The 15,263-nt window shown below is 61.1% G+C and overlaps 2 protein-coding genes and 1 long non-coding RNA gene across 3 annotated transcripts in view; 1 reads left to right on the forward strand and 2 right to left on the reverse strand.

Annotated features, from left to right (window-relative positions):
• The window catches only part of LOC109289837 (serine protease inhibitor Kazal-type 6-like), a 13,499-nt gene extending 11,316 nt beyond the window's left edge, over positions 1-2,183 (forward strand). The window contains exons 2-5 of the mRNA XM_019506067.1: positions 98-211; positions 574-599; positions 1,309-1,424; positions 2,007-2,183. Of these exons, the coding sequence (XP_019361612.1) occupies positions 98-211; positions 574-599; positions 1,309-1,424; positions 2,007-2,052 (302 nt within the window). The 3' untranslated portion in view covers positions 2,053-2,183. The remainder of the gene's footprint in view (positions 1-97; positions 212-573; positions 600-1,308; positions 1,425-2,006) is intronic.
• Positions 2,184-4,798: 2,615 nt separating this feature from the next.
• On the reverse strand, positions 4,799-6,499 carry LOC109290071. Its single transcript, XR_002095512.1, has 4 exons — positions 6,397-6,499; positions 5,827-5,852; positions 5,245-5,345; positions 4,799-4,935 (listed from the first exon to the last, which is right to left on the reverse strand). It is a non-coding gene; the product is annotated as an uncharacterized LOC109290071 (long non-coding RNA).
• A 4,619-nt stretch (positions 6,500-11,118) lies between these two features.
• Positions 11,119-13,242, reverse strand: LOC109290072 (ovomucoid-like). Its single transcript, XM_019506450.1, has 4 exons — positions 13,154-13,242; positions 12,417-12,439; positions 11,683-11,786; positions 11,119-11,346 (listed from the first exon to the last, which is right to left on the reverse strand). Exons 1-4 carry the CDS (start codon positions 13,209-13,211, stop codon positions 11,277-11,279), a joined length of 255 nt encoding a protein of 84 aa, XP_019361995.1. The 5' UTR covers positions 13,212-13,242; the 3' UTR covers positions 11,119-11,276.
• Positions 13,243-15,263: the final 2,021 nt, after the last annotated feature.

Below are 15,263 nucleotides of genomic sequence, written 5' to 3' on the forward strand. Positions count from 1 at the left end.
GGGGGGGGTGGGGGGTGGGCAGGGGATGCTGCCAGCCAAGGGTGCTGGGACAAGGGTTTCTCCGTCTCCTTGTGTCCCCTGCTCCTTTCCTGCTCAGATCTACCGGGTGTGGACAGAGGCTGCCAGCAAGTCCCGGGAAAGAGGATCTCACCAGCCCTTCCTAGATACAGGAGAGTCCATCCCAGCTGCCGGCCTGACACATCTGTGTCGCGTGAGCTGATGGGCCCTTGGCAGCCCTGGGGGCAGGGAGGGTGCCTGACCTAGGTCCCCCACATCACGGCCACACGACCCGGGTTCAGGTCACCGGAGATGGTCCCGTCCCTGAGCTTTTCTTCCCAGAGACCAGGGGGCATCGGCAGGGCAAGGCTAGAAGAATCAACGCCCCCCCCCAGGTCCCGTTTGTCCCTCCGCTAGATCCGGGAGAACAATTCAGGTGGCTGATTTCCACCCGCGGGGCCCCGCTGCACGAGACCATAACGCTGCGTTGTCTAGGGTGAATGACCACCTCGCCTCTCCTCGGGGCCTGTGCCGCTGCTGCAAATGTCCTCTCTCTCTCTCTCTCTTTTGTTCCAGGTGTTGCCGGCAAAGAGGAGAACGAGGTTAGGGCCGCTGATCCTATGCAATGCTTTGCTCTTCCTCCTGCTCTAAGAGAAGGGGTCTTTGCAACCACGTTTTCGACTCTTGGAAGATCATTTTAAAAGGGAATGAGTGGAGCTGGGTGGTTCCCACGCTGGGGGGAATGCACCAGCACCAAGGTGATCCACGCATGACATATGGATGGTGATCCATCATGAAGCTGAACCATGCATGGATCACAAAATCCCGTGCCAGGGTGGGTGGGTGGCGGTGCACCTTCTCCGGAGCCCAGTCAATGCTTGCAGCATGGCCTGAGCCAAAAGATGGCTGTAAGAGGCGATCAAAACTGGCCTTGCCTTGCTGTTGTTTCGGAGACGTCTACAAGCCATCGCTTGCTTTTCCTTCAGGTGCAAAGGCATGGAGCTGGGGTGCGGGCGAGGCACTGGGCTGAAGAGCTGGGCCAAGGGGGGAGGCACCGCTCAGCCGGGCGGTCCTTGGGGTGGCCGTGGGTTTTAAAAGAGCATCAATGCCACTTCTCTTCCTGTGCAACTTCCCCCAAACAGGGCTCCGGTGGGCTGCGATGCCCATTGCACTGGAGAGAAGGGGGCTCTGCCGTCACGGCCGTTGAGGCAGAAAGGGTAGAGTGAGCGAGTGAACATCTTGTGAGAGCCAAGGAAGGGAAGAAAGGGGGAGAAAGGGATCCTAAAGGGCATCTACCGTTGCCTTTTGCAGCTTGACTGCAGCGACTTCAGGGACTCGGGCACCTACTGCACGCGGGAGTCCAACCCCCACTGCGGCGACGACGGCAAGACCTACGGCAACTTGTGCGCCTTCTGCAAGGCCATTGAGTAAGTGACCTGGAGCAAGGACAAGTGGGGCTGAGCTGAAGGCCGGGCATTTGGAGCAAAGGGCCGGGATCCGTTCGGCTTCTGCTCGTAGGGACTACTCGATCCTTCCTGCAAAGTGCAGTGATCCCTCGCCTGCCTCCACCTCAGACACGGCCAGAGGAATCCAGCTTGCTGCAAGTCCTCTCTGGCCGTCCCCTGACCGCTGCGAGGCTAGCACAAGGCCTGGGCATCAAGGCCTCCCCCCAAGCCCTGTTTTGGGGCTGCTCCTCTGCAAAATCCAGAAGGGAAAGTCTAAGCAGGCTGGCTTGCCAGCTTTCCCGGCAGGCCAGCTTGCCTCAGATCTTCATGAAAGCATACTTAATTGAATTTAATTGCTGCTGGGCGGTGAGCTGAGTGCTGGGACCCCACCTGCTCGTGCGGGTTAACCCTGCGATGCCCACCGCAGAGGCCAACGCCTTCCCCTGAGGCACAAGGAGCCGGCCAGTGTCGGAGCAGGCAGTTCCTGCCCCGGCAGCGTTGTGGCGCCCGTGCCGCGGGGACAGGCCTCTCTAACCTCCGGCTGGATCCGCGTCTGTCTTGCAGGAGAAGCGGGGGGAAGCTTCGACTGCACCACATGGGGAAATGCTAAGTCCCCGGCCATGCCAAGCGTCGGTCCGCTTTCACTCTCCAAGCCCAGGGCCCAGATCCCCGCTCATCTCACCCTCGCTCTGGGGGCAACGTTGTCTCCAAGCTGCTTGCTCAATAAAGAAAACTCAGCACTATCCTCTGAGTGTTTCCTGTTGCTATAATGCACAGGGCAATGCCAGAGAGTGGCGTGTAGCGCAGGTGCTCAGAGCACCGGGTCACGGGAGATGGCTGGGCTATGTCGGCGTGTCTCATAGGACTATGAGAACATGGAAATCCAGAGAGACTGTTTCACCCTTAGCTAACACCCCTCTGAGGGACAGGAGGGTGCCCTGAGGAAGGCCTGCTCTTGGGATGCAAAAGAATGCGTCTCTGCTCTGCCACAGACTACCATGTGTGACCTTGGTCATGTCACCTCGGTCCAGAATCACCAAAGTCAGAAGGTGCCAAATCCCCTTGTACTTCAGTAGGAGTCAGGGGCCTGAAGACCTTCAAGGACCTTGCCTTCCCTTCCCCTGTGCCTCCAGTTGTGGTCTGCCATGTGGGGAGAAGAGCCGAGGCATGTTGGGCTGGGAGAATAAAGACAGGGCCAAGTATGAAAGGCCATGAGTGACGACCAGCCTCTGCCCAGCAGCTCTGGGGAGAAGGAAGAAACGGGCTCCCGAATGGAGGGAGTTACGCCTGATGCCTGCTCGCTGGGCTGGTTTGGAGGTAGAGGACCAGGTGAGAGCCGTCTCTTCTGCGGGTGGACCCTGTGCACCCCCGTGCGGCCTGCCCCCTCCCTGGGGAGCAGCCCCAGAGCCTCCCAAAACCTCCCACTGCCTTGAGCTTGCAGGAACCCAAGTGAGAGGGTGACTTCCAAGAAGAGCCCCGTTTCCTTCTGCCTGGGAAAGCTCCTGCTCTAGTGGCAGGAGACAGCAAAGTCTTGCAAGCCAGCGCTTGCTTTCTGTAATCACATGCCGTCTCGGGCGAGCCAGCATGCTGCTGGAAGGGGCACCACGTCGCACGTGTCAGCTAGTAAGATAAAGGCCCTGGGTGGGGAGACAGCCTGCTCCTCTCACGGCTCCCTCCCCACGCGCGAATGGACCCTGTGGGCCAGGGCTCCCACCTCCCTCCTGTGCAGCGCACGGCTTGGCTTTCCACTGCTGCAGGAAAGAGCAGCATTGCCCCCTCTCCCCTCCCCTCCCCTCCCTGCAGGGCGCACGGGCGGGTGGGATGCCCAGCCGCTGGGCGCTGCTTTCCTGGGGTCACACGTTTCTGCCCAGGGCTCTCTCCTGCCCAGCTGCCTTCTGAAAGCAGCTAAACCTCCAGCCCGAATGAGCCCGGGTGCGTGGCCTGCGCCCATCGCGGGTTGCCCCTGCCACGGACTCGTTGGGGGTTACTGAGGTGTGGCTGTCCCAGTGCTGGGAAACGCAGCAGCCAGGAGGTCCCAGCTCCGATCGTGTCTTAAAGAACGAGCACGGGTCGGGTTTAGGGGAAAGATTCAGCCAGGTTTACTGTCGACAAGCACGGCCCTAACACGTCTGGGCCTGACAAGCACATCAGGCCGGGGCTTGACGCATCTGTGCCGTGACAAGGTGGTCGGCACAACACTGCGCAGGCCGCTGCAAAGTTTCTGTACTTCCTTTTGTACAGCGGTGAAAACAAATTACGTCTTCACTGCACCCGTATCTTGCATCTCTGATACCGTCCTGGACCGTGGGCTTGTGTCACACTGTGATCGGGCTGTTCCCATTACAGACCGACCATCCTGTGCTAGCACAGCCGTCTTCCCCTCCGCTCTCCTGGCCCGGATCTGAACACACAATGTGAGGAGTTCAGGCATCGGCCAGGGTTGCCTCCTTTGGCTCAGCCCCAGGATGTATTTGCTCTGTTTAGCCCTTTGCAAGGGCCGGGAGGAGGAACGCCCCGGGCCTCACCTTCAGCCCAGTCCTGCGGCTTTGCCTGGCCGATGCTCAGGGACACGGGAGGAATCGAGCCCCTGACGGGAGGAGCTCAAGTCAGTGCAAAATCCAAGCAACTCATGGGCGTAGTGTGAGGAGTGTCGCACACCGGGACCTGAGCGCTGCAAAGAATTGCATCCCAGCTCCTGGAGTCCAAGCCGGCCTGTCCTGGGGACATCTGGCCACACACGTAATCCATCGCGCTCCCGGCTCCTCAGCAACCCCAGCTTTCCAGGGTGGGTCAATCCCCTTCCAGGACATGGCTCAGTCATCGAGTCCTCCCGCCGTCCCTCTTGCATCGTGTCTTCTGGTATTGCCCTGCCGAGAGGACTCGCGCTGTGGGGCCGAGCGTGCCGGTTGCCTTCTCAGGGCCTCCCCGAGTGCTGCCGGGCAGGCTTGGAGCTGCCCAAGCAAGGCAGGGGCACCCCACACCCCCACCCCGGGGCATGAGCTCCCTCTGAGGCCCATTGCGTGCATGCTGCAGGCTGACGGGGCAGCCGGTCCTGCAGCCTCAGCATGGGGGGCTGCTGGAGTTTGCAGCTTGGGAAGACGTCAGGGCAAGACGGGACACAGCGCAGCCACGAGCGCGGCTGCAGGAGCCCTGCGCCCTGGCACCTCTGCCCCGACACTCGTGCTGCTCCGATCGGGAAAGCCCTGGCCGGGCGCGGGGGACGCAACTTCTTCACGGGCCACAAACAAAGAGGCAGGATTGTGCTGCAGGCAGTTTATGGATCAAGCACAGCAAGAGGAGGCCTCCGATCACGGGGCTCGGGATGTGCAGGGAAGGCAGGGGTGGGGGGCGTGCAGGAGCGCGGATGCATTTGCGCAGCAGATGAGGTTGCACGTCGTCCTCACCCACGGGGACGTGCCGGGGAGTGGAAGGGCATCGCCTCTCCACCTCGCCCCGCTAGCGACAAGGCCCCTGGTAGTTCACCCGGACTTTCCTAGGGAGAGAAACACCATGACATCAGAGCCACCCCAGGGACCTCGTGCAAAAGGGGGGTGGCCCAGTGCCTCCACAACCCCCAGTAAGCCGGGCAGACTGGCTTTTGAGCTTGTGATAGCCCTGGCAGGGGCCGGCGTGCAGCAGCTCGCCATGTCGGGAGCGTCGAGGGTCTGCTGGGAAAGGCCTGGGGGGGCAGGGAAGAAGCCAAGGGAGGCAGAGCATGAGCACCCCAGGGATGGGGCGGCTGCGGAGAGGGGCTCCTCACGGGCGAGGGCATGTAGACGGTGCCGAGTGGTGCTGCACTTACGTCTTTGCTGCCTGAAGGTAGCAGTCGTTGGGATATGTCTTGCCATCCGTGCCACAGACAGGATCGTAGACCACTGGGCACATCGTGTCATCGCCGTCACACTGCAGAGGCAACGAGGCAGCTCTTATCCCCGCTTTGGCCCGGGGGGGCTTGGCAGCACCGTCCTGCCCGCTGCCTCTGTGCCAGGTTCAAGAAGCTGGGGATGGGGAGCTCGCCGATGCGAGCAGAGCCCACGGTGCGCATGGGGCAGCGCTGCCCGGCCCCTGCCATGACCACGTCTCCGTGGCCCCCAGTTCCCGCGGGTGCAGTTACATCCCCGGGGAGATCCGCCGGGTGCAGCTGCCTCCGATGCACAGATGACGCTGAGCTGAGGGTTGCTGTCGGGGCTTAGGGATCCCCACCGCCCCTGCACCTCCTGGGCTGGGAACTGCTGGCTGGGCGCTAGGCACTTCACCCCAACCCCATGTAGGGGCAAGGGTCTGGGGAAGACGGTGTCAGGGCCTCAGTGAGGTCTGCAAGGACTGCACCCATTTACAGCACACAGAGGGACCCTGAGGCTGGAAGCCTGAGGGCGGCACTTACCCTGCTGCCGGGCTGAGCTGCAACCTCTGCAACAAAACACAAAGGGCAGAAATGAGGAGGGAGCCTGTGACTCTGCCTCTTAACACAACTGCATCCAGCTTGCATCGCAAGTGCACACGCATGCACACCTGCGTGCACACACGCACACAGTCTGTGTCTCTGCTTCCCGCAAGACGAACGCGTCCTAAAGGAGCTGGCCCTGACTTGAGTAATGGGGATGTCCGGCATCACCCCGGCAGGGATCCGAAAACAACAACTGTCCCTTTCAAGCTCCAGCTCCGGTGGCCCCTTGGTCCCTGCACAACGCTCACAGCTTGCCCCGGCTTCATCTCCCCAGTCCTGGAGCGCTGGTGCGTCCTGTGCCATGGGCGCTGTCTGCCGTCCCAGCCCCGGGTCAGGGCAGCTCTCCCATTGCAGGGGATCAGCAGCCCCAAGTTAGGGGTCCAGGCTCCCCTGGGAGAAGCCACTTTCTAACCCACGAGAAGTTGTAGGCGGGACTAACCCTACCCTTCTCCAGCATCCTGGGTGCCGGAGCTGGGGCTCGGCGCGGGCTGGGTGAAGGGGACTCACCTGAGGAGAAGCAGAGGAGCGCGATGGCGAGGAGCACCAGGGCTCCTGCTGCCTTCATGGTGCAAGCCGCCCGGTCTGCGCCCAGCAGCTGTTTTGCAGGCAAACCCCGCAGCCCTGCCCTATATAGAGGGTGCCCAGCACCCACCTTCCCCATGAATGTGTCCAAACTGGTTGTTGATGGTTTGGGAAACCAGGAGAAATTCCTCCGAAGGGGAACACCTGTGTTGTTCTGTCCTCAGCGGGTTTTTCCAGAAGCTGAGCTGAACAAATAGGTCACACCCCTAATTTGGTGACTGCGGTATTAATTAGGCCGGTTGAGCTAATTGAAGCATCTTGGAGCAGTGGATGCTCTCTGCTGGGTCCCTCCCTGGTGAGCAGCCTGTAGCCTTGCCTCCCATTCCTGTGCCATCATTTGCTGTCCCAAGGCATCGGCTGTGCACCTAATGGCCTCTCTCCAGCCAGGGGGGCCCGGGGGGCCTCAGCCCCTTTTAAGACAAGACCCTGAGGCCTGTTCCCGAGGACAGAACACGCACCACGCACCGCTGATTGAAAGCCCCGGTGCAATGAAGGAATCCGAACTCATGGTGGAGGTGATCTCTTTTATTAGACCAACTCGATTTTGGCAAAAAACCCCATTCTTGCAAGCTTTAATTGCAGTTAAAGAAACTTTTTTTGTTGTTGCAAAAATCTAACAAAAGAGATCACCCCTACCACGAGTTCAGGGTCCCTTTGCCTCTAGACCAGTACGGCTGCAGCCTGGAGACCTGTTGCAAAGAAAGCATCGCAGCATTGCGAGCTCCTCCACCGAGATTCATCTGTGGGAGGCCAAAACCCGGGGCGAGCTGTGGCAGGCAGTGGCCTCCATGCTGTCTGCTCTGCTTTAGAGGTCCAGCCACAGGGTCAGCCTGACAGAGAGCGAGGGGCCCTCAGTTTTCAGCCCATCGCCCAGGAGGGGCTGAGCCGAGCGCACCGCCGCCAGTCGGGTGCAGAAAGGACCACGCTGCAAGGGCCTGGTTCAATGCACCGCATCCCGGGACAGGGGTCCGCTGCACAGTCGGGGCACGGTGAGGCTCCTCGGGAGCAAGGAGGGCAGGTTTGGCACCAAGCATCGTAATGAGACCCTTGGGAAAAGCCGCCCCTGCATCCAGCTGCTTCTCTGCCCAGGTTTCACTGGACCAGGGGCTCACAGGGCTGGAAGCAATGCCCACGGCCTCTGCTCTGGCCCTGCTGCTCTTCCCACTAGGGAATCCTTCCTCAGCTTTGCTGGGACGCTGCTTGGCTGCGCTCGAACCCGCTGCCTGGTCTCTGCCTTCTGTGGCTGGAAAGAAAGCGTCCCCGCCTTCCTCGTGTCAGCAGCCCTCCGAATACCGAAGCCGCTCTCGTGTCCCCCTTCACCTCCGTCTCTCCAGACTCGGGCTACCCTTTCCTCCTCGGGCTGCATTGCAACCCTTCCTCATGCCCATTACCAGCCCCTCGCCATTTCTCTCCATCTTCCCGCCGCTGCCCCAGCTTGTGGGTGGGCTACTGACAAAAGCAGCAGAAACAAGTCTACAGCCCAACCTTTTATTGGCTTGCACCTTAAAACATGAGAACAAATATTAATCCCCAAGTCTACGTGACTGCCCGTGCCCGCGACAGCGCGACGTAGATCTCACCTGTGCCAGCTGGCAGGAGGGCGGCACAGATGGGCAGCAGGTCTGCTTGAGTTGGCTGAGTTCTCCAAATTGTCCTCCAGCCCATGCCAGTACGTACAGACGGCCAGTGCCGATTCGCTAATAAATGACCTCTGACTGGTTTTAGTTAAATGCCTTTGTTTCGCCGAAACTTTTCGAATGGGACTGAACCAGCTTTCTGGTGGACTTGGAAGGTGTCACTTCACTGGGATTTATACCCCTGGGAAAGAGGGAGGGTTTCTTATCTCCTTTCTTCCCTGCTGTGGACTGCTGTTTATGCTTCTTCTTAACCTGACTTTATGGTCTTCTCGGGCAAGGCTGTTCTTATTTTTACAAATTATCTAAGCATTTTAACAAATCCATCGATCTATACACACACACACACACATCTATATGTATATAGATAATACATATAGATGTGTGTGTGTATATACATATATATACACACACACACATACGTATTTATATGTGTGCGTGTTTGTGTGTATATACATACATACATACATACATATATATAATAGCAAAATAATATCTAATACATTTGGTTACATCAACCACTACTACACCTATTTTAAGATAAAGCTATGATAGTATATATGGATTATTTAATGGATGGTCCTTCCTTACCTCCTTCAGGCCTTGTGCGCTGTTTAATTGTGTTCGATGGCTTCCAGATTAGTTGTCACATCTGCAAAGGCCGACACTGCAGTCACTCAGAGCAAGGCTTTGGGTCTTCAGCTTAGCCTAGACCCCTTGAAAATGGCAAGGCTGGCAACAGCTTTCCCCAGCAGTCATAACTCATGACTGTCCTTCCAAGGAGACACATAAAGCTCAGTTTTTGGACACTGTCCGGGATGGGAGTACGCATGGCCAGACGTCCCCAGGACAGGCCGGCTTGGACGCCTGCTGCCGGAGCCAGGAGCGGGGGTGCAATTCTTTGCAGCTCTCAGTCCCGGTGTGCGACTCTCCTCTCCCCCAACGCCCATTCCCCGCTTTGGGTGAGAGTCGCTTGGATTTTGCACTGACTCAAGCTCCTCCCGTCAGGGGCTCGATTTCTCCCGTGCCCCCGAGCATCCGCCGGACAAAGCCGCAGGACTGGGCTGAAGGTGAAGCCTGGGGCGCTCCTCCTCCCAGCCCTTGCAAAGGGCAGATGTGTCCTGGGGCTGAGCTGGGGCCATGGCATGTAGCTAATGCATCTTTGCTGGTCTCCTGGACTCAGGGATGAATGGAGGAGATGCATTTTAGTCCCCACCGTAAGCTTTCTCTCTCAACCCCAGCTTCTGCCTCCACCCCCTCACCCCTTCACGCAGCATCAGGAGGGGAAGAGCGGCTCAGTCCTGCCGGGGGACGGGCAGTTTGGGACCTGGCAAGGTATTGCCCAGTCTTGTCCCAGGCCCAAAACACAAGAAGCCTTTCCGCCGACTCAGAGACTTCCACCGGCCATGGGTCACATCGTTAGGGGAGGCTTCCTGATAGCCTTCAGCCTCAGTTTCCCTTCACGCACTCGCACCCAGGGTTGCGTTCCCATTGTGTTTACCATGCATGGATCCACACAGGGTTTGGGGTCCGAGGCACAAGTACGTTCCCCACCCCAGGGAACTTGCATTGGCAATGAGGGCAGGAGGACAGGTGAGGAGCTTGCAGGAGTCCTGGCGGCTGGGGTGGGAGGAAGGACTGGTGCAGAGGAGATTTTGAGGCTCCAGGATTGCGCACTTATCACGCTGGCTCAGTAGAAGAAGCCATTAAAAGCCCTTGGGGCCGCGAGGAGGCCACTGCCCGTGGCTCTGGGCGGCAGGGCAAGGCGTGCTTTGAAGCCAAAGGAGGTGTGCAGGGGGGTCCCTGTGCTGACTGCAGCCCAGGCGCGTGCCCGGCTCAGAGGCAAAGGCCAGCAGGGAACGCGTTGGAAAGTCAGCCTGGTGCTGGCTGTCATGTGTGCAACTTGTGGGCTGGTGTGTCAGTGCCAGTCTCCCGTGGAGCCAGGTGTGGCAGGTGGCCGTGTCCCTGAGACCAGGCTGGAGAAGGGAGAGCCATGTAACCAGCCACCACCGGACGGCAGCTTTCCCGGCTCATCTCCGTGCCTGGAACCGGCCCCCGTGCCATCGGGATACGGATTAAGCCCTGGTGCACGGGGGTGCAGGTCCACCGTCTCCAAAGCTACGCTCGTGCCAGGGCTCAGGCTGGCCTGCAGTGGCCCCAGGAGTAAATTCACAGCTAATGAAGCAGGTGCATTGATCACTGACCTGCTCAGCGACCAGGCACCTGCAGGACCAGCTGGCTCAAGGGCAGAGCCTGGAAGAGCCCCTCGGACCTCAGCCCGTCTAGCAGGGACCTGGCCAGAGCCAGACCCCCCTGCAGCCACGAAGGGATGGGGCTTCCCCCGGCGTCAAGAGACCACCGCTCACTTGTGCCAGGCCTGGGTTAGTCCTAGGATGAGGATGAACCTTGTGAAATGCAGAAGCGGAAGCACGTGAGCTGTGCGGGGAAACAGGGCTTTTCAAAGTCACCCTCTAGTTCCCCCCTTGCCGAGCCACATTCCTGGAAGAAGGGGCCGGCCACATCACCTGGGCAGGGGCGCGCTCCTGGCACGCAAGTGCAGCTCCAAGCGGCTGATCACCACGGACAGGGCCACTCTCCGCAGCGGGGGCAGGCACAAGAGCTCCAGCCCCGAGTCCCAAAGTCACCCCATTCCCGGGGGTCTCATAGCACGGCCTGGCTGCAAGCAGCAGGGAGCAGTCGGGGGTCTAAGGGAAGCCCCCAGCCATCATCCACAGGACTTGGCTCTGCGGGTGTAGTGCTGATAGCAGGGGGGTGCTAGCCCCCCCAGGCACCTGCACGATGCATCTGCGCTGGCACCTGCGCCGCTGGGGCTGCATCCCCCGGGGCTTCCTCCCCTCCCGCTGCTGTGCTAGTTTGCAGGGAAGGGCCAAGGGCAGCCCGGCGAGGACACCTAGCGCCTGGCACTCAGACTGCACGCCGTCGCGCTCGGCCAGGCTTTTCTCCCAGCTGCAGAGAGAGATGGAGGAAACGAGCACGACACGGGGTTCTGCTGCATTGGTTTTATTGCACAAGCAAAGGGCAAGAAGGGGCTGGGTGGGACACACCGGGTCTCTGTGCAGTGGGGACAAGTGGGGCCTCTAGGCCAGGCAGCCCAGGGGCAGGGAGCGAGACGGCGGGGAGGACGTGGGCGCCGGGGTGCAGCCTGGAAGCTCAGGAGTCATGCAAGTCGTCGTCCTGGCAAGGTCCCCTGTGCCTCACGCGGATGGTGCCCGAGCTTTTGCTGGAAGGCAATGCAAGGCAGCGCTGTGAGCACAGTGCCCTCGAGTGGAGGGGGCAGCAGGTCTCCCAAAGCCACGCCCAGAGAGGCCGCACTGGCCCTGGGGGTCGCGGGAGGCTGAGATGACGATGCCCACGAGATGCCGCAGTGCATGGGGACGGCTCACGTTTGCACCCAGCGCCCTGGGCCATGGTTGAGTCCCCTCCCGCCATCGGGGTGGACCGCAGGAGCCAAAGCAAGCTCCAGGCCTGGCCTGCTCCTTGCCACGTGGCTGCGGCGGTGCCCAGGAGCTCGGCTCCGGCAGCGCTGCACGGAGGACGGAGGCGTTTTGGCTCTTACCGGTTCTGCGCCCTCAGATAACATCTGTTGCGATACGTCTGGCCGTTCGTGCCACACACCGGGGCGTAGATAGCCGGGCAGTTTATGTTCTTCGGGTAATCGTCCTGCCGAGGCAACGGGAGGCTCCTTACAACCATGCGCCCAGCCCGGCCCCGACCGCTGGCACGGCCGAGCCTGCTTTTGGCTCGGTGATGCTAGCAGCGCCGGGGGCCTGAGCGGGGCCACGCTTTGCAGGTGCAATAGGTGGGTCTCTCCGCGCTGCCCCCCACCCAGGCACGAGGGGTGAGGGAGGGCTGTTGCCTCCGTGGCCCAGAGCAGCCAGCTGCGGGTTGCACGCTCTGCCCTGCTCCATCAGGCCCTGGGGTCCTGCTGCTCTGGCTCTCCCGTGCCGTCTGCTGGTCCTTGTGCTGCGGCAGGGGTGCAACCGCCGCCTTGCCCCGGCGTTTTCTGCCGCACCTTGATCCCTGCCTCGGCAGCTGGGTGGAGCAGCAGCCATCCTCTCCCCAGCTTCACCTGGGACGTGAGCTAAGGGGCCCTTCTCCTCCCCTCCATGCTCCTCTCCGCCCTCAGACAGGTCATGCCATCCATCGACCTGCAGCATGCAGCCCCATCCCCGGTCTGGGTCTCGGGGGGAGAGCGCCATTCCCTCCCCCGTGGCGCTATCGGGGCCCCCCAGCCAGGCACTGGGGCGCAGGAAGCAAGGGTGCACGGCCGGGCGGAGGGAGCAGACTCACCTGGTCGTCCTGCCCGGCAGCACCTGGAACAGAAGCACAGACATGAGTGACCCGGTGCTGGAGGGCGGCAGGGCGGTGGGGGCTGCTTCCTCAGCTGCCCCCCTGGCTCCGGGAAGGCCTCCTGCCCTGGTGCCTCTCGTGCACCTGGGGGACCTCTTGTGCATGCACTCAAGCGTGCATGCGTGCGAGCAGAGAAGCCGCTCCGTGCACAAGGCTGGAGACTGAGATTCACGTTAGCAACCCCCCGGGCAGGCTGTGTCTGGAGCACACAGCGCCGTGCCAGGCTTTCCTCCCCATGGCACCGCACGTTCTGCAGGACGCGGTGCAGAGCGGGGCATCAGAGCTTGCTCCCCGCTGCTTTGCTCTCAGCGCCGGGGTGCTGAGCACCTAGGCAATGGGATGCCTCTGGCGTCCGTGACAGCCCCTAGAGATGGCACCGGCTCTCCCCGCAACCGGATCCCGAGGAACGGGATCGTAGCTGCAGCACTACCGGCCACAAGCCAGCTGTGCACGTTCGCTCTGCCCCTGGAGGCGCAGATCAGCGCCTGGGAGCAGCCGTGCCAGCATCTGGCCTCTGGGACCAGCAGCAGCAGGGGGGTAAATGCCTCCTCGCAGCAGGCTTGTGAACACGGCCCGCGGTCCCACCATTACCGGCCCCAAAAGTCGCCCCTGCTCCTAAGCGTGGGGAGTGAAGGACCAGCCCCAGGCTCTGCCCGGGTGCCAGCAAACAGACTTACCCTCCAAGTAGCAGAGGAGCCCGAGAGCGAGGAGCACGGTGACCCTGGTCGGCGTCATGGTGGAGATGGGTGGAGACTGCCTCGACTGTCCTGAGCCCAGCAGCTGTCCGCTGTGTGTCCCGCCGGGGGGAGGCCTCATATATATGGGCAGGGGGGCGGGCGCTCCGCTCAGCCGTGAACCCCTGTTGTGCGTGCAATGCACACCCCCGTCTCGTCTTCACCCTGCCTGCGTGGCTCTCTGGGTCAGGGCAACCCTCTCCCCCCGCCGCTTGCTGGGGGGTGTTTTCCAGTGCATGCCGTGTTGCAAGGGCCCTTGTCTGTGCTGGGCATTGCTCAGCCCGGTGAGGGGGTCCGCATGGAGAGGGCCTGTTCCCAACCCTCGTCTGCCAAGACCCACTTTACCAAGGCAGGGATATGGGGGCTGCTGCTCATCCCCTTGGGGTGCAGGGAACAGTGGTGGGGACAGTGCTCAACCTGCCATACACGGGACCTCTCCTAAAGGGCGCTTGCACCCGAACCATGGCCCATGCAGCTTGCTCCTGTGCCCCGAGTATGCTCATGCCACGATGGTCCAGGCCCCATTTGCTCGGGCAGGGGCTGTCTGTCCCAGGCACGTCCATCCTTGCCCCTGGTTTGCAGCACGTGCCAGGGTCCCTGTGCCCTGTTTCTAAACCCTGGCCAGTGGCGGTAATGACCAGGCACCCGGCAGTCTACCTGTCTGCAGCCTGGGGAGAGAGAAAAGCCCTCTGATACTGAGCCCTTTGTGTTTCCCAGCCTGCAATCACCGGGTCCATTGTGTCTGCTGTAATTCTCCTGGAATTGCTACGCACAGCTGCATTGCTGCCAGCCGGTGCAAGGGGCTCAGCTCACTGCCCTGCACGTGGCCCTGCCGGGAGAGGTCCCACGTTGCCAGGGACCAGCTTGCAAACAGGGCCGCCCCGGGCATCACTGAGGGCTACGGCCCAGGGACCCATGCATCGGCGTGGGGCTGCCCCGCCTGGCCCTGTCCTGCTCCTTCCTAGCCCCCCCACGGCAAGCTGCTCGCAGACTCCTCGCCGAGCCCGTTCCTGTGGGCACCACTGTCTCTTGCTGAGTGCATCCAGGATCTCCGGGGCCTCCTGCATCTGGTTTATCCAGTGTGACGTCTCCTGGCCGGTTGCAGTCACAGGATCTGAGCCGTGGGGCTGGGAGGGACCCGCCGCGCTCGCATCCAGTCCACCCCTGCCCAAGGCAGGATCAACCCTGTGCAAACCGGCCCAGACAAACCCATTGCCCTCCCAGGTGAGAAGCTGTGAGCAATAAATGCCCAAGGGAGCCAGTCCCTGGTTGTTCCTAAACCCCTTTTCCCCTCCCAGCCTCTTTTCAGAGGAGGCAACAACGTAAAACAGCCCCATCCCCTTCCTGATGAGTGTCTCAGAGTAGCCAGGGCTCGGTCAAGGGCCCCTGGTAGGAAACTGCCATTAGCTCTCCGCTGTCGGCCGGAGTCCATTTACACATCATGCTCAGAGGCTGATTGAGGACGGACCGGGGTCAAGCAGCTGCGGCCGCTGGACTGTGTCTGTGCCAACGTGGCCCTTTTCTGCAGAGCTGCTGCCCAGCCAGGCACCCCCCCTGCACTGGTGCATGGGCCTGCTCTGTCCTACGTGCAGGACTTTGCACTTGTCCTTGTTGAACCTAATTTCTTGTGGCCCAATGCTCCACTTTGCCCAGGTCGCTCTGAAACAAGCAGGGCTCTGGACCCTCTCCACAGCCCCTCCTGCATCTGCCAGGGCCACGGCACATCTGTCTTGCCCATGCCCACGTCTGGGGGCAGGTGTAGAGGTGTGAAAAGGGCGAGCAGACAGGGAGGTTCATCATCACATATAAAACAACCCCTATTTTTCTCGTTGCAAAGAAACTAGTGGCGTCACTAATGGGCCGGGGGCCTGGGGCTGGGCGATTCGGTTTCAGACAACAACCGGGCACACATCAGCAGCCTCCACCGAGCCCCCACTGGGCAGGAGAGGGGCTCCCTTGGGCAGAAGGGGCTGGCTAAACTTCTCCCCTATTTCCCTATCTCCGTCGTGTTTGGCCACGGTGCTCCCTGCTGTGGGCTGGTGCCAGGCCACTT

This window comes from Gavialis gangeticus, unplaced genomic scaffold (genome assembly GCF_001723915.1).
Source record: "Gavialis gangeticus isolate Ggan-Ray unplaced genomic scaffold, GavGan_comp1, whole genome shotgun sequence".
Classification (NCBI taxonomy): Eukaryota; Metazoa; Chordata; order Crocodylia; family Gavialidae; genus Gavialis; species Gavialis gangeticus.